Consider the following 23,635-nt stretch of genomic DNA (forward strand, 5'->3'; position numbering starts at 1 on the left):
AAGCGGGGTAAACCTACCTAACTCACTCACCCAATAAGCAGTGGTTCAAGATTCCAATCGGTACTCCCATATAATGCTTAACGTCATGAGAAGAGGATCACCATCCATTGATTCACGTAAAGCACAGTTCAATAAGGACTGAGCCATACGGCGGTGGCTAAATGTAGCTAAACATTGTATCAGTGATACAATGCGCTATAGAAAAGGCACAATTCATGACTCTGAATTATTGCCAATATATAAATCAATTAGTTTATTTCATTTTTGTGTTTATAAGATTACGAATATCAAATTATATGAAATTCCAATGACGATTTCAATATGTGTGATATGGGCGTTGAATGATGATCCGTTATTTCAAATGTGCTTTCATGAACCAGTGAGGAGGACGAATTTGTCACATTAATGCATTGATGTTAGGTTGTTTATTCAGCCGGTGAATTGAACCCATCTAGGGCCAAGCTTGCGAATGTTATTACAGTATGGAGTGAAATATCAATACCTATATAATACATTCATGCAAACAGACACACCAGCTGTTGTCGATCGTGTACACTTACGCTAGTATTTTGAGAAGCTACAGGGACCATTTTCCATTGAGACAGTTTTGGCGATGCCTCACTGGGTAGACAAGTGCCGCACATACCGTCTAGGTGTAGTGTGCACCAACCTGGGATTTCTCGGATATGTCCTGGCATTCAGTATACCCACCTGGAGCCACGTGTTGGTATATGTTGGCGATATAGACACTGTAGACTATGAACAGGGGGAGTACGTGAATGGAGGACTGTGGCTGCACTCGTGTGAAGGGTTGTTCAAATGCCAACCATTTAACGTTACACAGGAGACGGGTGAGTTGGGATCGATGACGTCATACTTTCACTGAATGTAGTTACATGTGTGTGTAGTGACGTTTGAATAATGAATCAGTTGTTTATTTTATCAAATAACAGAATATTTTTAATCGATACTGTTTCATCTTGGCAAACAGTGAGGGCATAGTATGTCTGTTTCTTCTTACAACGTGTGATATATGGGCAATATTAACTCATGGGTTTTTATCTTCATATCATATATCAAATATGACTGACTTGAGTTAAATAATATTATTTATTAATGATTTATTAAGACAAAACACAACAGCACAAATTACAGGAAGGAAGCTTATCTGTTGTAAGCTTCCAGACTTTAGGTAAAAGGATAATTTGATGTTTTGTTTGGATTATCTGTTTATCCATCACACCCCACTACAACACGATAGGAAGTAATACAGAAAAGGCAATTTGGTAGTTTACCAAAAAGATGAGAGTTTGATTGTCCAAAGAACAAGTGATACAAACCACCAGGAACGGGTTTGATTGTGCCCATGTTTATAACCAAACCCGAACGAACGCTTTAACTACCTGGCTACCCAGCGCCATCACGTCGAGACTGAAACACGCATCATCGTGATATATATTATATGTATATATATTTCAGAATTCGCTTTTGATCTTTCGTAATAATAGAGAGTGTTGGATATTTTTTACTTTTAAAGTGTTTGTGTTATAATTACATTAAAGAAGAATGGTGCTCTGATATTTCAGTGACATATATAATTACCTTCAGATTTGAAAACGAAACCCACCCCAACCCCCACCTTTGTTGCAATACTCCGATCCATCCCAGTAGAAATTGTAACCCAATCTATTACCAAAAGAATCCCGGGGTCCTTTCTCCCATTTTAGGGCCCCGCTACATAACGGTAAGTCTAATGATTGCCTCTTACAAGGAAGCTACATGGGACTGTACCCATAGAGGTGATATTTGTACACCCAGGTCAGTTGCAGACGTATTATCAGATAAGTACATGTATTGACATGTACACGTGGTTGTGTTTCTTAGCCACTAAACTATGGCATACGGACTTTACACTGTGAACATGGACTTAACCTTGTCACGAACATCACGTGTCACCACTGAACAGCACGTGTCTATTCATACGTTGTTTTACCTTATTACTATCATAGAATGTTTATATAGCGCATACATGCACTCAACTAGAACATGCTCAAGGCGCTGGTGTTTTGCAGGATCATTACATGGTGTTATCAATCTCAACTCCCAAGGGAGCATACAACTTTCGCAACCACAAGGCGCACCGAGTTATTGCGGCTTTTTCATACTTATATTGCCGGTTATACGCATTTAAATTTGAGACTGAATATTCTAGTGTGGTGAATTTATGCATGTTTTGAGTCAAGTTCCTCAAGATGCGATGCTTGATACAGAGCTCGCTCCAACAGAGGACGGGTTAGATAATGTGTCTAAATAATTCAATGTTTTCTACATATCGATGAGAGTTTTGGAAACCCTGTTATTATGTCTGGTTGACGCGTACAGGGATAACGCGATCGTTACCTAATGTCTTCTTCAGGATGGGTTAAACATCCGACACCCGTGGACACAGGCTCAACATCAGGTTTTATGTTCATTTATCGTGAGAAGATTAGCAAGAGTTCTTCCGTGATCTCGCAAGAGATACCGACTACCATGGAGGTCAAGCTGAACTAGACGATCAATACAGCTCAGCAGGGCATGAAGTACTGTCAAGGACATGCCACTGAACCAGTTCACTGCCAAGTGTGGTTCCAATGGTTACATTGGTCCTGCGTTATCGCATGTTACGTACTGTCGCTATAGAATTATAAGTTATGTACACCATTCGAGGATTATTGTAAGCTAAACACCCAAATTTTAGGTTTGTAAATTGAAAGACTGAAACTGAACTAGTGAAGTCTCAGATGACTTCCATCAGATCGTTAAATATTCTAATGGTTAAAGGACAAATAGTGCTGCAATACCTGACTATTATATATCATTTACTTAACCTCCGAAATATAAAGTTCTAAAAGTAACACAATTAGTAATAGATACTGAACAATATTTGCTTGCTCGAGAAAATTATTTTCTCGTTTTTAGATTACTTCCTCGTTGTTTCCAGTGTTGTATCGTTACTCCAAGTTTGAAAAACCCTGAAATTTCGAGTATCGTTTCGTCACAGAAATTGAAACACCAAGCGTATGTTCGCTGCATGCTGACTTCTTCCATTTTCCAGCATGCCAAAACAATAGCCCTTCTAACATGACAATAAACCTTCCTTGCAAATATGTAAATCAATAAATGTGGACTGAAATACTCGTATATGTGGAACGTGCAACGACAATCATTCCAATATTTTGAATGATACGTTACACAGACATGAACGGTCATGCAAAGGATGTTTGTAGTAATGTTACACCGTTTTACCACACACACACACACACACATTAGTGTGTGTGTGTGTGTGTGTGTGTGTGTGTGTGTGTGTGTGTGTGTGTGTGTGTGTGTGTGTGTGTCCCTATGTGTTAAGAGTATAGTTGTACAGTATGGAAGACCATCGTTTCTTTTCCTGTAAAATGTATGACACGCCATCTTGATTGTTTCAGTACTGTTTCACTCAGTGCGATCTTTGGCCAGTGCGACACTTCTGTTATTTGTTATATCACTGGTCCTTATACCAATATACAACTTCACCGGCTACTCGAGATGGCTACAGAAGGAACCCGTACTTGTCTCAGTACTTCCTCTTGTCTCAGGTAAGCCAAGCCAAGATTCATTGTATCTATGTAGTATTAGGGAGCATAGAAACTTGCCCCGAGTGATACTGGTTAAACGTAACCGTGAATAATATTACTGCCCTTGCCTTCCGTGTCTGTTTTGTGTGGGAGGAAAACCCGTGGTATTGCAGCGTTGGTGGCAAACCTACTACCATAATCAAGGACACAACATATTAAAAAAAAATGGCACCCAGAGTTCTGTGCCGAGCTAGGCATGAGCGTCCATTTTAAAAGCGGACTTATAAGGGCATTAAACGCCATTGTACCGTATTCACAAACACGTAACACAGAACTCACAAACACATAACATTGTACTTCCTAAACAAATGGCATCGTACTAAAAAATAAGTAACATTATACTCGTAAACAAGAAACTTCGCCTTCACAAACGAGAAAGATCGTAACTCACAAATACATACTATCGTACTCACTCGAAGATCTATTTGTCTTGATCAATAAGACAATCAAGCAAAGGCAATATATTAAAGTGAAATTGATATATTTTCTGACGAGTCAATTCTTTACCCTATGCAAGCCAAACGCAAGTTTCATACTGGGCATCATATCTATAAAGACTAGTATCCAATACTATCCATGCATGTTTGTTCCACAGGCACTTTCAGCAGCTACCGACTATGCTGTCTGTGCAACAGAAAGAAACATAAGAATAAAGTAAAATACACGTAATCAACACAGTTGTTGGTAGTGAATGATGTATAAAATCTAATGAGACCTGCAAGTAAATTTAGTTCAGAATCTACTGAACGACAGGTGGGCGTTCAGAGTTGCAGCGACCTGTTAAAACATTGAAGGTACATTATTTCAAGTCAGTGTTAGTGTTGAAAGTCAAGTGGTGGTCCCGTAGATATTTGAAGTTTACCACTGCGGCAGATTCTCACTTTTAAAAGATGCACTTCCCTCAACCTGTTGTGTCCCCAGCTAACTTGAACATGGCAACCATTTTTCATATCATGCGTATTTGCTGATCGTCTACATTGTGTACTAGCTTTATTACCTACTGTCCGTTTGGGTTCAAACGAACCAGACGTTTAACCTACGCATCACGAATTTCGACGATCTTTTATCGTTCAAGACGCATGGTCATTTTGCTACCATTGACTGACCCACGTGAATGTGAAATATAGGACCAGCTGGTGTGTTCCATGTTTAGATTTACGCATAAAGATTCAGACTGACCGAGAACTCTTCATGAGACTGTACCAGAAAAGGGATGATTTCAACTTACCAATGGTGATCTTTCCCTTCATGTCGCGCAACATCCCACCAGTCCCCGCTTTACACATCACAACTGGTGTACTACTTCTTCCAAGCTTGTACCGTACTCGCATCATACGATTCTTGCCCAGAATCGAATTTAAGGTTAAAACATTCACGGCCTCAGAAAAGCTTTGACAAGATGTGTGGAAAACATACGACGCAGTGACAAAACTGATGTCTTATGCAAGTCAATACTTTGACGCATCTGCACCAGTTACTATTATGAAATGAATGTTGAATTATGTGCGCAATATTCCGGATTGTCTTTCAGACAGGTTGATCCCCTCTGGAAATGATGCGGAAGGGTGATGGGTTTCTTTTATTACATTGAGTGATGGGAAGTTTGGTCTTTGAATTCAATTGGAATTATCATTTCTGTTTAATGACTACAAAGCACTCAGGAACAGAATAGGTACCCAGTAACCACAAATAAGAACTGACCAGTAAGGATTGGATGTACGAATAGATGGGGATCCTATTTGCACCATGGGGGTATATTGAAAGGGGTGATATTGGGATTTGAACGTCATATTCAGTATGGAAACAACGCCACACAAATGGACGATTATCATTATGTTAAACCAAAATCGGTCACCAATAGAGAATAAGAATTAGGGAGTCTATTTGACGTTTTCTTCTTGTTCGTAATCTTATTGATATTTATTGTTGTTATATTTATTATAATACTTATTATTTCAGGATTGGTTGGATCAACAGCATGTATTACATACATCTTCTGCCAAGAAATCAAGTCCCTTTACTGGGGCGTCGGTGTAGGGTGTGCCGGAGGTGCCTTGGCTCTCTACGGGGGCATGTTCATGTTGGCTGGGCTCCGGAATGACAATCAGAGTCGACGAACAAGAAGAACAAGGCGGAGAAGAAATAACTCAACCGACAATTTTTCTGCAGTACATCAGTGTAGTGCAATGGACGAGAACAGCGTGGTGGCACCCTTTACCTATTTGCGACCTGCTGGTTCCCAGACCAGTGTGTTGGTGTCTCGCCCGGACCCGACAGCTCCCTACTCCTTCCCATACCACCACACGTCGCCGGACCAGGGACTATCTGTGCAACCATCAGCCCCACCATACATCGACCCATCCCAAACTTCACTCTTTACTGACCAACATTAATGTTTTAAGATGTATGTGTCATGCAGGCAAGATATCGTGAGTTTCGAACCCGGACACGTGAGGACATTAGCTACTGGCGGATCAGTCACAGTCACATGCTTTGTAATATACCCGACACAGCAATGGGTAAGTGAGTGAGTATGTTTTACGCCGCTTTTAGCAATATCCCAGCTGGGATACCAGAATGGCGGGGATCCCCAAAATAGGCATCACAGGTTGTAACCATGTGGGCATCACGGGTGAAAGCTTTAACCACCAGGGCACGCCACCGCTTCTAATCTCAGCATACAGGTCATACAGAAAACCTTAAAAGATTAGAACAACCTGGGTATGGATTTTGAAGGCAGTCGTAGCGCTAAGATAGTCGTAAGTTAATGGTATTGTATGACACTTAACGACTACTTTAGCTAAGGGAGCTTCGAAAATCTCGATTTTGTGACGAAACTGATTCCGTTTACCCTCACAATACATTAATGACGTGACTTACCACGTTGACTTTGTCAGTTGGGTCCACTGTTCTCAAGCCGCAAAGGACGCTGCTCATAATTTGGTACAGGAATCATTAGGTGATCTCTCACCTTAGCGTGCCTTGGTGTCCACATTTGGTACCACAACTGTTCAGCATCAAGTGGCGTCATGTGAGGTCTCGCTTTACCGTACCTTGGTGACCACATTTGGTACCACAACTGTTCAGCATCAGGTGTCGTCATGTGAGGTCTCGCTCTACAGTACCTTGGTGACCACATTTGGTACCACAACTGTTCAGCATCAGGTGTCGTCATGTGAGGTCTCGCTCTACAGTACCTTGGTGACCACATTTGGTACCACAACTGTTCAGCATCAGGTGTCGTCATGTGAGGTCTCACTTTACCGTACCTTGGTGACCACATTTGGTACCACAACTGTTCAGCATCAGGTGGCGTCATGTGAGGTCTCGCTCTACAGTACCTTGGTGACCACATTTGGTACCACAACTGTTCAGCATCAGGTGTCGTCATGTGAGGTCTCACTTTACAGCACCTTGGTGACCACATTTGGTACCACAACTGTTCAGCATCAGGTGTCGTCATGTGAGGTCTCACTTTACAGTACCTTGGTGACCACATTTGGTACCACACCTGTTCAGCATCAGGTGGCATCATGTGAACTCTGACCTTACCGTGCCTTTGCGACGTGTTATAGAGGCGCACCGGAGACGCAACTTACCTTGGTGACTTCATGTGCTGGAACACCACCGTTACTTTGGTGACATCACGTGGTACCACACTTGTTATTCCCTGGTACACCTGTCAAAAGCCATGAGCTCTCACCGTATCATACTTTGGTCACTTTGAATGTGGACAGTAACCGGGCACTAATTACATTTAAGGGGGTACTGGGTAACTTGATCTCAGACGAAAGAAACCGGTTACCGTCCTATGCTGAAACACTTTCCATTCACTGGGTTTATTAATATGATGAAACATATGTCGGTAACGGGATATAGTACAGCAATGGAACATCTTTTACTAACCACGAGGTCTAATAGAAACAATCAATACCCTTAACTATTTGGTGTAAATACATTTAAATATCTGTACGTCTGTCTGTTGGCGATTTACAGAATCAGAAGCTACTATGTGAAGTATTTAAACCTTGAAATTCAAAGTGTGTCATCAGAGGACATCATCAGATGGAGCGTGGACGTACTGTACCTTGGCTGGATTCCTAACATCCTGACAAGTTATGTATCTGAATGGCAGTTACTTGATATTACTTACTGGCGGTGGGGTAGCCTACTGTTTAAAACGTTGGCTCGTCATGCCAAAGATCCAGGTTCGATTCTCAATGTGTGAAGTCATTTAAGGTGTCCCCTGCTGTGATATTGCTGGAATATTGTGAAAAGCGGCGTAAAACTAAACCCAGCCACTGATATTACTTAGAGGTTGTATAGACGATATAGCAGGAATTGTGTGTTGTGTATAAATTATATTTACGTATTTCTATCACATGACGTGCATTTGAATACAAGGGAATTTGAATTTGTCAGGTGTCTTTGTTGTTTTCTTCAGAATCATAAGTCGGTGAGTCAGGTTCCTTTTCAAACATCCGGGCTCGGCGGTGTTGTAAATCACCAGCCCCTATCCTCACCAAAAACATGAAGCCTTCATCTCACATACATCCCCTCTGTCCTGACGATAAGTGATTAAGATGACATCCCATCTTGGGACAAAACAGCTGACTCATTTCTCTTTGGGGTTCTGCAGTCAAATTGTCACCATAATGCATGCACATGAGAAATATTAACTTAACATACTATGTACTGCTTTGTTAACCAGCATCGGCTTCCTGCTCAGAAAATGACGTTGGCCAATCAAAAACCCAAGATGATCGCCATTTGTCAAGATGGCGGCCATTGACTGTACAAACAACAGTATTATCTCTTCCTTTTGATTATAAATTTTGGCAGATGTGTTTCACCCAGATGTCTAACTCTATTTCAGTTTAGCTGGTGCAACTAGGAATTAATGAAAAAAAGACAAATAATTCATTATATGGGCGGTTTTATCTGTATGCGATAAAACTAAAATGTCGGGTGTTTTTGTTTATTAAATTTTCTTGGTCCTGAAGTTTAAGATGTAAATTCTGCTGCTTGTATCACAAAGTTATCGATTTTCCAATTATCTGGTCCAAGGAAATGCTTTTGTTTCTTTATTCATTGTTACCTCTTCGTCTAACCCGCTGAAAAGTTAAACACCACTAACTGCAACATTAAAAGTTGACCTCCCAAAATATAACATAGAGTGCATCCGGACTCTAAGCGACAGCGAACTGAAAGACTTGCCAGACGTGACTCGAGATCGGACTCTGAGTGACAGCGAACTGAAAGACTTGCCAGACGTGACCCGAGACTCTTAGCGACAAGTGGCAGTTCAACGCCAGGGTGTCCACGATGAAGCGAAGACTGAAATCGGGAGGACCAGCTTTTCAACGTCCTCTCCCAACCCAGAGACATACAGTGGTGCACCACATGACGCGGGTGGAATTTTCGGTCGTAGAAGGGAGTTCACTGGTCAGATGAAAACCGGTATTTGTTACACATGGTTGAAGTGAATGCCCGGATATATCGTCCACGAGAAACTGCATTCAATCAACATACAATCCAGCCAGAAATTCCAGTCCAATCCAAGGTAACCTCAGTGGATGAAGGTACCCAAATCAGATCCTTTAAAGAGAAGTTGTACATCATTTTGACAATTATCCACTTGCATGCTGTCCCATATTGATGGATGATAATACCCATCCCCACAGAGCCCATTCAGTAAGGGATTGTCTTTAAGGTTACGCCATTGACATTCGTCTTGGCTGGCGAGAAGACCCCACCAGAATCCTACTGAACATTTATGGACTTTAGGGGGTAAGGTGAGAACACGGGCCCCTGGTGTTCAAAATCTTGCAGAAAATTCAAAGGCACCTGAAGAGGAATGGAACAATATTTCTCAAAAGCAAAACAGGTGGCTCATTGCTAGCATGTGGAGGCGTGTTGAAACTTGTTTCCGTGCGAGAGGGGGTTATACCTGATACTGACACCCATTTGTGTGAACAAGGACAGATGGTTTTCAGGTTGTTTCATCAACTTCGTGCTAATATACAACTGGCTAGTTATAGAATTGGAGCAAACGTTCTAAACTTGTTCAAAATCACCACCATTGAAACATTGTTAATGAAATATGAAATATTCGATTCATGTTTTCATTTTTCATCTGTATTACCCCTTAACTGTCGTACAATTATAGATTTTCCATTTTAACTGAACTTAATGTGGTGACTATTAATTAAGTGTGTTCATATCAACTATGACAGTAAATTCGGGTGGTGCTTAACGGTGCCGAGAAGCTTCACCGTAATCAGGGAGACATCATATTCGAACCAACGATCACACGTTCCTTGACTCCCAGTTCATAGAGCTCCGATTTAGGCCCGTTTCAAACCCGGACATATACAAGCATTCAAAGTCATTGTATGTGTAGTTATTGGCGGATACAATCACAGTCATATGCTATGTATTGACGTATAGCCGACATTACCATGTGCGAGTGAGTGAGCGAGTATAACATAACATAACATATAACATAATATACTATCCCTAAAAGGAAACGCACAGGCGATTTGTGGTTTTAAAAATCTATTAATTGCCTATTGTGTTCAAACAATCGTCAAAATGTGTAACAAAAGTGTTGCTGTCATGTCACTGCACACGTAAAAAATCGCTTTTACCTGAAAATGTTGATTTTGATCAGATTTCTTACACGGATTAGAAAGGCATCGCCACAACACAAACCACCTTCCAACTGAGACTGTGCAGCAAAGAGCATTCATACGAAAGCCTAATGCTGCCACCTTTTTAGCATAAAATATTTTTTTCAAGGACAATTCGTCGATTATGTACTCGTTGCTTCGAGTATTTTCTCTTTATTTCAATAATTTTCTTGTAACTTTGAGTATTATTCCGTTACTTCAAATATTTTTTCGTTGCTTCGATTAATTTCTTGTTACTTCGAGAATTTTCTCGTTGCTTCAAGTTTCAGTCAAAAATGTGAAATTTCAAATATAAAAGGCTTTCGTACATTCACTGTCTGGCAATAAAAATCCAGATTACTTTCAGAATTGGCATTCGTTTTGAAGGGGTTTCAAGGTCAAATCACTACGCCACGCCTTGACTCTGCGACACGACACATCGCCATTGAAAGAATGCATGTTGGATATTACCAATCTTCTGTGGACAGGCATCTGAATGTTAGTCTGCGCAAGATATCTTGTCTTGTATCTCCTTGCAACCAAACAGGTATAACAAATGACCGTCCCTGTACAGGCAGACCTCGAGTTACCACTGCAGCCTGATGTACCGATCTCAGGCTGCAGTGGTAACTCGAGGTCTGCCTGTACAGAAACGTAAGGTGTAGTGGTTGAAGTGGTGTTCGTTTTTCTTCGTCTGGGTTTGATTTACAAAATGAATACAATACGTAAGTCTATCTCTGGTGATGTTTGGTAAATAATGCTACAGGTGACTCAAAACAATGTTCATTTGCCTGAATATCCCAGTTCTTGTGTTTTTTTACTCCGATTTCATACACGAGTACACTTTGTTGTCCTATGCTTTGTTGCATCCAAAAGTATCCATTCCAACAAATTCTAACTGTGCCATTCACATCAGGCGCCGTAAATTTCAGAATTTGGGTTTGGAAAGTCATTTGCTCGAGGTGTATCACAAACTGTTATCAATTTACATTTAGCAGCGACACATAATAGTTTACGTTATTCCCCAACTCTACTCGATCACTGATAAATATCAAAATTTGAAATAATGCCAAATCAAGTCGTAGTCACAAACAAGTGATATCGTACTCACTCAAAGATCAATACCTGGCGTCATTAATACAGGATCAAATAATGTACAGCACAGGTAAGGAAATGTTGATGAGAAATTATAGAACTGAGAGAGCCAGCGTGGTGTTTAATGCATGAAACCTGTTTACACACGACGTTTATGGACAATTTAAATATTTGTCCCATCATTAGTTGATGAGTCTGGCTGCCCCAAACCGTGGACGGCCGATGCTCCTGGGTACCCTTACATTAATAACATTGAAGTGTTCGGTCTGAAGATCTGCTGCGTTAATGAATCTGTTACGTAATGCAGTGCTAATCATGTGAATATCATCTCGGACGCAGGATATTCCACGGATCCGTTAGCTTGAAATCTCTACTCCACCAATAGCACTCCGACCCATATTAAAGCCGACAGCAACCTGCCGCTGAGTTTAACCAGATTCCAAAAGGACTGTAGTCTGACAACTTTCAGCAAGTGCCATTTCTAGCTGCGATTTTAAACAGGTATCTGAACAGTGAACGACGGTGAAAAAGCATCAATGCATGTGTATCGTCCTCCCATGGATAGAGTGACTTGCACGTGCAAAGTATTGACATAAAGTGGCAGGTGGATTTCCAACAGAATCTATCGGACATCAAAGAAAGTACTAAATAACATTTCAGCGGTCTGATGTGTTTTCTCATACTATAAAGAAAATTTGTAAAACACTCAGATGTAATTATGAAAAAACAAACAAACAAACAAAAATCATTGACGCCGAGTATATTTGCAGGGAATAAGAAGATATACAAGTGAAAACAATATAATAAAATGAAATTCGCATGTTGTGTGGCGATTGTATAACTTTACCTTATGTAAGCCAAGTCAAGTTTCACATAGGACTACATACCCAAATACACTCTGCAGCTACCGATAGAGCAAATATAAGAATGCATTAAAATACATGTAACCGACACAGTTGCTGGAAGTGAAGGAAGTGGTGTAAAATCCAATGAGACCTGCACGCGGAAGTAGACCTGCACTCACAGAAGAGTGAATGGCAGGCTAGCGTTCACAGTTGTGTAACATTCAAGTTATATTATTTACCGTTAGTGTTTGAAGTCAAGAGGTGGTACCGTAGATGTTTGAAGTTTGCCGGTAATTACACAAACATTATTTTTCCTACAAGAGAGAATGTCGGATGTCGACTCGGCAGATTCTGAATGCACTTCAATATAGCACATAAGGCGTTATAGGTACCTGGTCCAGTTCTGTCTCCAGTTAGCTAAAACATGGCATCCACACATTATATTAACAGTATCTGTTGTTCGTCGTCATTGTACGCTGTTTTCCTTTGTTGCCTCTATGCACATACACGGTTTAGTTCTACTGATCATTTCCATGGAAAAGACAGACGGATGCTGTGATGCTAACCATGACCCAAAAGAGAGGATGAACCCACAGAATGTAGTGTCGTGTGGCCACTGGTAGAATGCACACTTTGAAAAAGAGGAAATGGAATTTGAATACACCGAATCTCTGACGGGGTGGCAAAATGAACACGAGGTAATTTGTTTAAGTTATCCTAAGGTTCGTGAATATGGACAATCTAAATGTGGTTCAAAAAGCATCACGTGGTCTTTCTCCTTTCTCTGATTGAACTTGAAACACAGGGCCAGTTTATGCGTTCCATATTCAGATCTATGCATAAGGAGCACGAGATTTTACGACACACGAGACGATTTCACCTTTCAAGTAGTCAACTATTCCTTCATGTCGAGCAACATCCCAACAGCTCCAACCATTAAATGTGGGGTTTACATTTCACAATTAGGAGATAAACATCATGTGTTGGCCAATTTCCGGGTATTATTGAGTATTTGAAGCACGGGAATGCATTTGGAACCGACGGCGTACGTATCGGTGTAGGCTCTGCCGGAAGTGCCATGGCTCTGTAAGGAGGGGTATTCATGCTGGCTAGCTGGAGTGACAATAAGTGTAGACCACCAAAAATAACAGGAGGAAAACGAAATAACTCAACCGACATTTTTTCTGCAGCCCACAAATGTAGTGCAATAGGCGAGAACAGCATGGCAGTGATCATGACCTATTTAACGCCTGCTGATCAGACTAGTGTGTTGTTGTCTCGCCCGGGCACGACAGCTCCCTACTCTACCACCACACGTCTTCGTCCCGGTGACCATCTGTACACCCCTCAGCCCCAGCATACATCCACCCTGTGCCCCCCACATCACTATTTTGCTGTTTTACTGACCAACATTAATGTTTAAAGCTGTATGCGTCATGCAGGCAGAATAACTTAATATCTTCTTAGTGAGGGTGTGAATTTACTCGTACGCCGCTTTTAACAATATTCCAGCAGTATCACGGCGGGGGACTCCTGAAATAGGCAACACAGATTGTATCCATGTGGGAAATCGAACCCGGGTCTTCGGCGTCACGGGCGAACGCTTTAACCACTAATGCACGCCACCGTCCATAATCTCAGGGAACAGGTGTTACCCCTCGTAGAGTTGAAACTGGACGATAATATTTTACTCCCCAAAAGGGAAAGAACATGTTTTACAGTAAAGATTTTGTTGAAGACTAATGCCATGTTTTCATGCACTGTTCGCTATAACCTCCAGAAAGAGATGTCCTTTTTAGTAAATGTGAGCAGTTTGCAATTAGTGTCATGTCATGTATTGATGCTGATAAGACAAGATTTTTACTGTCCTCAAGTGTTTCTTGAGACAGCCAAAACCTGCTTTATTATTTTACGGTACAGACATGCCCTTTTATACACTTAACTTGCTAGTGTAAATATGTGTTTTATATCTTATATTTTTATAGCATTTATTTTTATATGTGATATATTCTCTTAAATCAGTCTTTAAAGATTGGCTCAAGGTTTTACTATTTTGTTCTATGTATACATATGTGAGATGTTATTTTGTTCTATGTATGCATATATGAAATGTTGAGGTGTGACTCAAATAAATTGGCTTCCCGTCTGTCTGTTTGTCTGTCTGTCTGTCTGTGTTTCTGACTGTCATATTATCTAAAAGCCTTAATACCTGAGAATAATCAGTTGTGATTTTGTGACGAACCTGATTTCTCTGGCAGTCTCCACGCAGTAATGACGTGAAGGTTATTTACTCTGATGGGCTTGCTCGTTAGCCCAGTCAGGACCATTGTTCCTAAGCCGCATTGGACGTTGTAGATAATTCGACCCAGATACCATTGTACACAGACTGCCACGATATATGGTAACCTGAAATACTGCTGACGGCGTTGGTGAACCACAAGTAGAGCCTCACCGTATGTGTTACCTGTATGGTTCTCTATATTATGAATCTACCTTTGAGCGCTGTAGCGTGAACCAGTTTTGTGGTTTCTTGTCAGCCTACTGTGTGCACTCTTTGTCTGTTGAGAGGGTGCAATTCAATTACAAATTCTGTAAGAATAGAATTTTCAACTCTATTTGTAACCGTATACAATGTTGTAATGCAATGTGTCGTATAATATGTCGACTTGATAATGTGTCAAATATATCCATTTGCATGTTTCTCGTGTAAATTCATTTGTATGTTTTAAACATTCTAAATTAAATCATATTTAAAACCCCAGAAGGTTTTTGTATGTTCTAGACTTCGTACAGGTCGATACATTACACTTATTTGAGATTTATCAACCATACAGTGTATGATAAAATTAACTGCTTTCACCTAACTGCTTTCCGTCAATAGTCAGAATTGCATTTTGTCTGACCCTGTCTTGTCATGGCCGAACTACGTCACTTTATAAAGTAAACACTGTATCTACCTTTGCAAAACTGTTTTAAGAAAACAATGAAACAGAAATACAATAAGTATTGTGATATTTTGGCACAAGACTATATTGTGTTTACAAATGTATCATTTTTTTAAACTGCGAGGGCAATAAACATTCCCAAGAAAGTCTAGGAAATGTTAATGGCGTGAAATGTGGATTGGTACCAAACAAAGTGCCTGCTTTATCACTTAACCACTAGGGAATGGAATGAAAATAACCTATTTACCGAGTAAGTCAGTCAGTGAGTTTAATTTTACGCCGCATCCAGCAATATTCCAGCTATATGGCGGCGGTCTGTAAATAATCAAGACTGGACAAGACAATCCAGTGATCAATAACACGAGCATCGATCTGCGCAACTGGGAACCGATGACATGTGTCAACCAAGACAGCGAGCCTGACCACCCGATCCCTTGCCAATGCCAAGGGATATGACTTTACAAAACTAAGGCTGATAAACCACCAGCGCTCATATATTCAAAGAAAGGGGCTTGAACCTCTGGGCTTACACAGTCAGAGATGCTAAAGAGTGAGTGAGTAAATATGGTTTTACGCCGCGTTTACCAATGTTCCACCATTATCTCGGCGGGGGACACCAGAAATGAGCTTGAAACATTGTAAGTGTGGGAAACAAACCCTGTTTTTCCGCATGATGAGCGAATGCTTTAACCACTAAGCTACCCTGCTGGCAGAACACTATTCCATGAGAATACACCAGGCCATCAGACCAGAATTCCATTCACACGATAGCGTAAACCGTCATATATTCACTACAGAGTTGTACGACTACACCTGGACTCAGCTGGGTACATCCACGCAGACTGCGCGGACATACTGTTCAAAGTTCACATTGCTTTAAGACAATATTTACAAAACTATAGAATCTTGAACCATATCTCAGTATGCGACAGTGGGCAAAATCAGACAGCTCGTCAGATAACCGCGCTAATTCTCAAGTTGTGAACCAGATATCTGATCCTGGGTGCCTGTTTTGTGGCTATCAATAACACATGTCTGACAATACATCCCTTACCCCACGCAATCATTATGACTAGGCCAGTGCAGAGTTTGGTGTCCCAGTTGACTGTCAGTGCGTGATTGGTGAGATCCACACTATCGATCTGACTAATTGACAATAAGAACACGTTATTGTTATTGTGACATACAGGTGACTGGGAACCAGGGAGTTTGAGCTGTAAGTAGCCATTTTGTTACATCCTTCTGCAGACTACTGTCACGTGAGGCTTAAAGGCCTGCATCAGACTAAGAGGGTATCATGTTTAACAGTGATATGGATATCACAAGATCAATAATACACTGGGTTTGTTTATGTAGAAACGAGAAGCTCCTGAAGCATGGGCCGAGGGAAGGAGATTGATATATGGCAGTGATTTTAGGATTAAAACACGTTTAATGAACGAATTAGACGCGTCTTGCAGTGGAATCTCTCTCTCTCTCTCTCTCTCTCTCTCTCTCTCTGTTAATGTCTATCTATTTGTCTGTTTTTTTTGTCTTTTGTATTCAGGTCATATAAAAGCCACGGTGTACAACGGACTAATACGATTTTGTTGCCATAGTCATATCAGTTCAAGCATTCATCATTGTCTTTGTGCATTAGGAAATGGATGAAAACACGTGGATCAGAACACACATCCGTCAAAGAAAATGTACAGTGTTTTCTCGGTAAGTCTGCAAGATATATTGCTCTGATCTCATTGCATGTACCTATACATTATTAGTTTAGTACGAGTGTCCCTGTTGCCTTTGGTTGGGGCTCCAAGGGGGAGTCGAACCTGGGTTTTCAGCGTAACTAAGCAAACAACCACCTGACTTACCCTCATGTTTACAACACTGAAGCTGATTGATATTGCCTGTGCATGCATACAAATATATGTTGGGGTTTGACAATGTATGGAAACAAACATTGTACTAAATAAAATACGTTTTCAGTATTGCAATATTTACTGTTTTAACTATAAACGTTGTTGAATACCAAATAGAGATATAACGAATAGCTTATCACAACCGAAGCAGGAAGTTGTGATTAGCTGAGTGAAGGATCCTGTTGTGTATATGTGTCACTAGGGTAAACAGAGAGGTCATCGACTAAACCGGAGATACACAAAGACGTTAACATAACTAGCGATTTACCTACACAGGTACACAGGCAAACCTGATCCTACAGGGCGTCGTCTATCCACAAAGACAGCATGACGACGTCCCTCAACAACTCAGTTCAACAGGTTATTACTACGTCTTTAAAGGTGCACTGATCTAGAACAGTTCTCGTGGACTGGTTGTTGCTATTGGTATTGGTTTTCCCCTTAGTTACCCAGATGATGTCACAGAATTCGTCACTAGTTCATGCGTACGCTGGCGTGCTAACGTGCATTGATAATCGCACGGCTCCGGACCTATTTCTTTCCGTTCTTACCCAACGAGACACCATGCCGCAGTTTAACATTGGTACACAGCAAACTGACGCCAAACCGACCAGTCCTTGTTAAAACCCTTCGTGCAAGGCAAGGTAACAACAAATACCTTCTTTGAAGGTCTGCCTGCTCTCCGGTGATCCATCTACTACACCATTGAAGAAACTTGGTCTGTGAATTTTCGTTGTTTTTTTATCAGACCTGAGGCTGCGTGGTAGTCTAGTGGTTAAAGTATCCATTTGTCACGTCAAAGACCCAGGTTCAGTTCCCCACATGGTTACATTGCGTAACGTCTGGTATCCAGCAATATCCGTGATATTGCTGGACTATTGCTTAAAGCAGCCTAAAGTTACACTCACTCGCTCACTTTATAAGATCTTCGTGACGTCTATGGTCTTCCTACCACTGTAGATGCCACGCGTACACTGACCAAAAATTATTTCAGACTAAAGTGGCATAAAATTAACAGTGTTGTCTTTCATCTTTACACAGATCACATGTCATACAACCAATCTAAAAAGCACATCACAATATGCGTGACTGCCCTCTCTAGTATGGCCGTGGTAATAAAAGCGACATAACCCTTCAGGTATAAATGAGATTTTCAGTCCAAACCATTGTACGAATCGTCCTCATTGTTATGTGGTAATGAATCAAATCATTTTGTTTTCGCAGGTGTACCCTGCCTACATGTGGCTCATGTCAGAAACAGGAGCAAAGACATGTAAATTGTGCATGTGAAATAAATATCAACACGGTATACCCGTGATTTCTCCGTAATACATTGCATGCAATACGATGATACGTACCCGTGATTTCCCTGTAATACATTTCAAGTGAAAAGATCCTAATTTTCTGGATTCGGCCATTGCTTGGGTCTTCATTTATAAGTGTAGCGTGGAAGTCAGAGAAAATTCAACCAAAACTTCCTGCCGGAACCGGTTCTATTGGACGTGAAAGGCATAATAGTGGTAGTGTCTCTATGACTGAAACACTGAACACCAGCGATGACGCTCGGTGTCCTATAAAGACCCATCATGACTTCCTACTCGGAGTACCTGGACCGTCCCCACCCTGCACCCCCACTTTGCCTGGTAATCTATGTACTGTGTGATCATAGGGGTAATCATCCAGCGACAGGATTCGAATTATGAATTGACAATATATTTTCATATAATATTTCAGCCTTTCCCTACTATGTCGAACGTTAACTTGTTATTCTATTTACTCAACAGACATATGCTGGTCACCAATATACCATAGTCAGTTGTTCGTCCTCACCATTTCTCAATATCTGCGATGATATATTTGGACGATTGCATGTTAGACTTGGCTTAAATAATCGATAATCGGAAATATAGTTGATTAGAATAAATAGCAATGTTAATCGATATGAAAATTCCGACATTAATATCGTATATAACACTCGCTCAATACACAAACTTAGGTTTATATTCATGGGCTATTCCAAATTATGTTGTTTGCATAAACGTCACCAATCACCAAAGATGTATAAGATGTTAATTTCTTTCTCAATTTTTTTTATTTTGACTCACAGTTACTTCTCCGATATTTGTCGATAATCCATCGATATTTAGTCAACAATTATCGAGCACTACGAGCTGTTGTTACACTTTGACCTATTGCATGTTGTTATACCTAACACTGACGAGAATCACCTTATGTTTATTCAGCCTAGACGACAAAAAGTCTTGCAAATGTTGGCGTCGAGAGAGTGAACATCCAGACCCAGACTCTATAAATGATGACGAGTGGTCAACATCACGGAATACTGCACCGGAACCTTGCAGGAACTATGGAAAAATAGACTTCGGAAAAGGAAAGATTTCAAAGGTGAGTTATATACATATTACAATGTGTATGAATTGCAGTTCAAATACTATATGGAACGTACACACAGAGAGTGTCCCAGTTCAGAACATTTAAAGAATGTGTATATAGGTGTTCTTCTGTGAACTGTGTTCTTCAGTTGAACTGTGTTCTTCTGTTGAACTGTGTTCTTCTGTGAACTGTGTTCTTCTGTTGAACTAGCAATAAACCATTTAAACAAAGTGACCCAAGGATAATAACCTGTTCCCGCTCAGAACATGATATCACACTACTGTTATCATCCGATACATACAAAAACAAACGGAAAATAATGCTAACATATGCGAATATGAACTTAACGATTACACTTGCAATACCGTAGTTCATTAGCTGTTAAATCACTGTAGTTCATTAGCTGTTAAATCACTGTAGTTCAGTCAGTGTTTATTCCGTACTTAAAAGACCACAGGCCTATGGTACAATTAAATGCACAATATTACAACTGAGCAGCAGAAAAGCACATGTCAGATATATACAGATTACAGCGTCGACTTTCTATGTATAAGACTTGATGTACATTGACAGGTTTGGAAATTCAGTTGTATTTTCATTTGTTAATAATATCAGAATCCATATAATACATTATATGGTCTCTGATAACATATTCATTTTGTTTCATATAGGTGGGTATGACAGTAGGATGTTAAATATTTCTTTCGAAGGTTTTCATAGGTGGGGCACATAAAAAGAAAATTGTGTTCCTGTTCTGCAGCCTTAACGTTACAGACGTTGCAAATTCTATATTTACGAGGGATACTAATATAACTTCCATTTTCAACAAACACGAGAACCGAAAACTGGAATAACTACTGTCGTGCATTCCAAGGAAATCACTGACGTGTTTCTTTGTCTCTTCATGTGTCGTATCGCTTACATGTCACGTCAAGTGTGCCAACCTTGCCTTCTGTGTTTCAGTATGTTCGTATAGATGTCCAGACTGACATGTCGGTCGTTGAACACTTATTGCTGGAGGTATGGAGACTGCCTCAGCCAAAGTGGATATTCTCTGTCATAGGAGACGTACATGGGCATACTGACACGAGGGCGAATGAAGTTAGGTGTCAGCTGAAGGGATTAATGAAGGCATTATCCAATGGACAAAGTAAACTTCATGAAACTTTATAAAATATTTGATGGAACATTTTAACAAAATGTTCACTTTGATTTCTTTTGTAAAAGACTCCTGACTCCTGAGGACGACTGACGTGTGTAAAGATTTGTGACAAACGCAAGCATGTCATAGTCTGGATTTTGTTCATGTTCACCAGTCTATTGTGTACATGGTTTGCATTTCTGTGATAGATATCTGGATTACAACCGAAGGCATACATTTTGGGATTGCAAAAATGGTGGGAGAATACATCAAGGATATGTCTTCTACATACATCACGCCTGTTGGAGTATATGCATGGGGAGGTGTTGATGAAGAGGTCATTGAAGAGCTGGAAACAGAGAAATGTGTATGTTTAGTTAAACAGTTTATAACCGCTTCTAATGATGAATCATATTGACGTATCGTCGTAGACGTTGATTACAGCATGCATCGTCAATGGAGTCGTAAATGAAGGTTAATTTTAAATACAATATCAATCAAAAGGATAAACAGTACATAAAACGATTGAAGATGATAATAAAAAAAGAACAGTTTTAAGTATACGACACCATGTTTATTAAGGATCATTACTTTGTAAGATAATATATCAAATTATGTGTATCAGGTGAAGTAGCCAATAGAACGATGACTGAAGACATGTTGAATGAATAGTGCAAAATGCAACCATACAACACATCACCAGTAATCACACAATGTCAAAATGACATCGTCTGACCAAACCAAAATTCGTCGTCTAAGGTTCACTGTCTTGGTCGTTGCATTTTACACGTGTTGATCCTCCTTGAAACATACTTGTGCATGTGCCAAATTCTACGGTCGTTAGAATTGTATGGTGCTCTTTTGGATTCTTTTTTTCGAAACACCCAAAGACCGGTTTTCAAGCACAATGAATCGAATATTGCATGCCCATGTTCCTCGTGAAAACACGCGAGTGCCCAAATCATTGATGTTTCATTCTTTACTAGTTTCAGATTTCCCCTGTATTAGTTATTAGTTTTTTCCCGGTGCTAAAACGCGATCCTTATCAAACGTTGAATAGTATATTACTGAATAAAACCAGGAATACCACACCTTCTCAACAAACGATTTGCTAGTGAATTCGGACAAGTAAACAGACAGAGAACGAGTTCCAAGTAACTGATTTCTGATTTCTGTGTTGCCCTTCACTTGAGCGTATCACAGGAGACATTTATCTGTCTCGGAAGCTCCATGCAAGAAGTTAGGTGTCAGTGTATGATACGAGTGAGACAGTGATAAATGTTCTACAGGACTAAAAGATATGTCTTGAGAACAACCAAATGATATATTAGGACATTTTAAACACACCGTTCTAATGTGTTTTCTTTGCGTTTGATATTTTCTGTAGCCTAGGTTGCCAGAGGAAGCAAAAGGAAACAGACCCAGTGCTCTGTACAAGCATCACCTCCTAGTGGACGATGGATCTTTTAATCAGTCACATGTCCACAAATCGTTCCAAGAGTTCAGAATGGCGTTGGAAACATCAATGACGAAACATTCAAAAGGTAATTACAACAAATGGCGACATTGATATGTCTAAATGCTGAAAAAGCACCAGACAACAAAAGTAAACATTTTTGAATGTGACCTTCAGTAATGTGAAGGACAGAAGTTGATATGCATACATTTTCACCTTGTATCTGTATCTCTTGCATATGCCAATTCAAAGACAGAACCAGACTCTCTTGATATAATGAACATTTCATTGAAATACAAGAAAATATTATTGTATTTGTTTAAAGTCTCCATGCAGTATAACGTATTACACAAACTGTAAATATCTAAAACTGATTTATCAAGGAACATCCTCCACCCCACTGGTGGCTCTGCTGTACTGTGGATGGTCTTACGTTCTCGATGGAGTCATTTCTGCAATAGAAAACAACGTACCTGTGATTGTATTACAGGTAAATTAAATCTAGTGTAGAATATTGCCTTAGCTGTCAGATTGTTCATAACGAGTTTCTTCTTAAAGATGACGCGGATATGTTTCCTTTCTGCATGTAATAGGCACGAAGCCTGTGTCTTCTGAATCACCTTGTACTTTATCTAATGCTACGACATGTGGAATTTTTGTGGTGTTATGTGTTTACGAATGTGGCTTAGTGGAGTGAGTTTTATCAGGGGACAGGTGGTTTTGCTGATGTTCTGGCCAGAGTGTTTAATCGCTCCAAGGAAGACAGGACCAGTTCTTCTGGTGGCAAAGACAAAGAATGGTGAGTTGCACGATGAGTCATCTCCTCTATTACGTACCCAAATGATGAAATACTATATACTGTTTCACATGACTATAACCTTGTACATACCCGTTGCACACCCGTTTCACGTAGTTTCTATGTCACAGTTATTTGTATCAAATGAATCTACTCCATTGAACGATTCTAAACATATCATAAGCATGTAGGAATAGTGAACATGAGGTAGATAATGACACAATCTGCCTCCAACTTTTAATCCTGCATTTGCTCCATCACATAAAGGACGGGCACGGTGATTGATGAAGTCTTACGTGGCCAAGTAAAGGTGGAGTTTACCAAAGTTCAGGAACAAGAAGACGAAGCTGGCCAGTACAAGATCCTTCTGTGTCTTCAGAAAAGAGAGCTGATCACTGTTGTGAACATTGACAACGTGGAAACCACGCTGGTTAATGCAGTGATACAGGCACTGCTAAAAAGTAATTACTCGTTCTGAGATTGAGGTACTCAGTATTTAATGCACGTGATCCATTTCGTTCCATGCACCTAAAATTATCCTGCCAGCTGTTCATACATCAATATAAAAAGTAAAACGTAAAGTCCGTTTAATTATATGTGGTTGCGCTAACTGTAGTCAACGTTCAAGTCTATTTAACGGCTTAGCTGTCACAAGCTAACATGCCTTAGCATGACAGAAATACTCTTCACAACTGTGTTGAAGCAAGCTTAGTCACAAATACATCTGAATGTTCT

The 23,635-nt window shown here is 40.2% G+C and overlaps 2 protein-coding genes across 2 annotated transcripts in view; both read left to right on the forward strand.

The window, feature by feature from the left end:
* The first annotated feature begins 552 nt into the window (after nt 1-552).
* On the forward strand, nt 553-8,074 carry LOC137283748 (uncharacterized). Its single transcript, XM_067815417.1, has 3 exons — nt 553-851; nt 3,468-3,617; nt 5,616-8,074. The coding sequence occupies exons 1-3, from the start codon at nt 614-616 to the stop codon at nt 6,047-6,049; spliced, it is 822 nt and encodes a 273-aa protein (XP_067671518.1). The 5' UTR covers nt 553-613; the 3' UTR covers nt 6,050-8,074.
* An 8,222-nt stretch (nt 8,075-16,296) lies between these two features.
* Nucleotides 16,297-23,635, forward strand: part of LOC137284314 (transient receptor potential cation channel subfamily M member-like 2) — a 30,552-nt gene continuing 23,213 nt past the window's right edge. The window contains exons 1-9 of the mRNA XM_067816083.1: nt 16,297-16,428; nt 16,852-16,916; nt 19,360-19,519; nt 20,471-20,657; nt 20,858-21,015; nt 22,036-22,192; nt 22,488-22,594; nt 22,812-22,903; nt 23,168-23,361. Of these exons, the coding sequence (XP_067672184.1) occupies nt 16,855-16,916; nt 19,360-19,519; nt 20,471-20,657; nt 20,858-21,015; nt 22,036-22,192; nt 22,488-22,594; nt 22,812-22,903; nt 23,168-23,361 (1,117 nt within the window). The 5' untranslated portion in view covers nt 16,297-16,428; nt 16,852-16,854. The remainder of the gene's footprint in view (nt 16,429-16,851; nt 16,917-19,359; nt 19,520-20,470; nt 20,658-20,857; nt 21,016-22,035; nt 22,193-22,487; nt 22,595-22,811; nt 22,904-23,167; nt 23,362-23,635) is intronic.

This window comes from Haliotis asinina, chromosome 5, assembly GCF_037392515.1.
Source record: "Haliotis asinina isolate JCU_RB_2024 chromosome 5, JCU_Hal_asi_v2, whole genome shotgun sequence".
NCBI lineage: Eukaryota > Metazoa > Mollusca > Gastropoda > Lepetellida > Haliotidae > Haliotis > Haliotis asinina.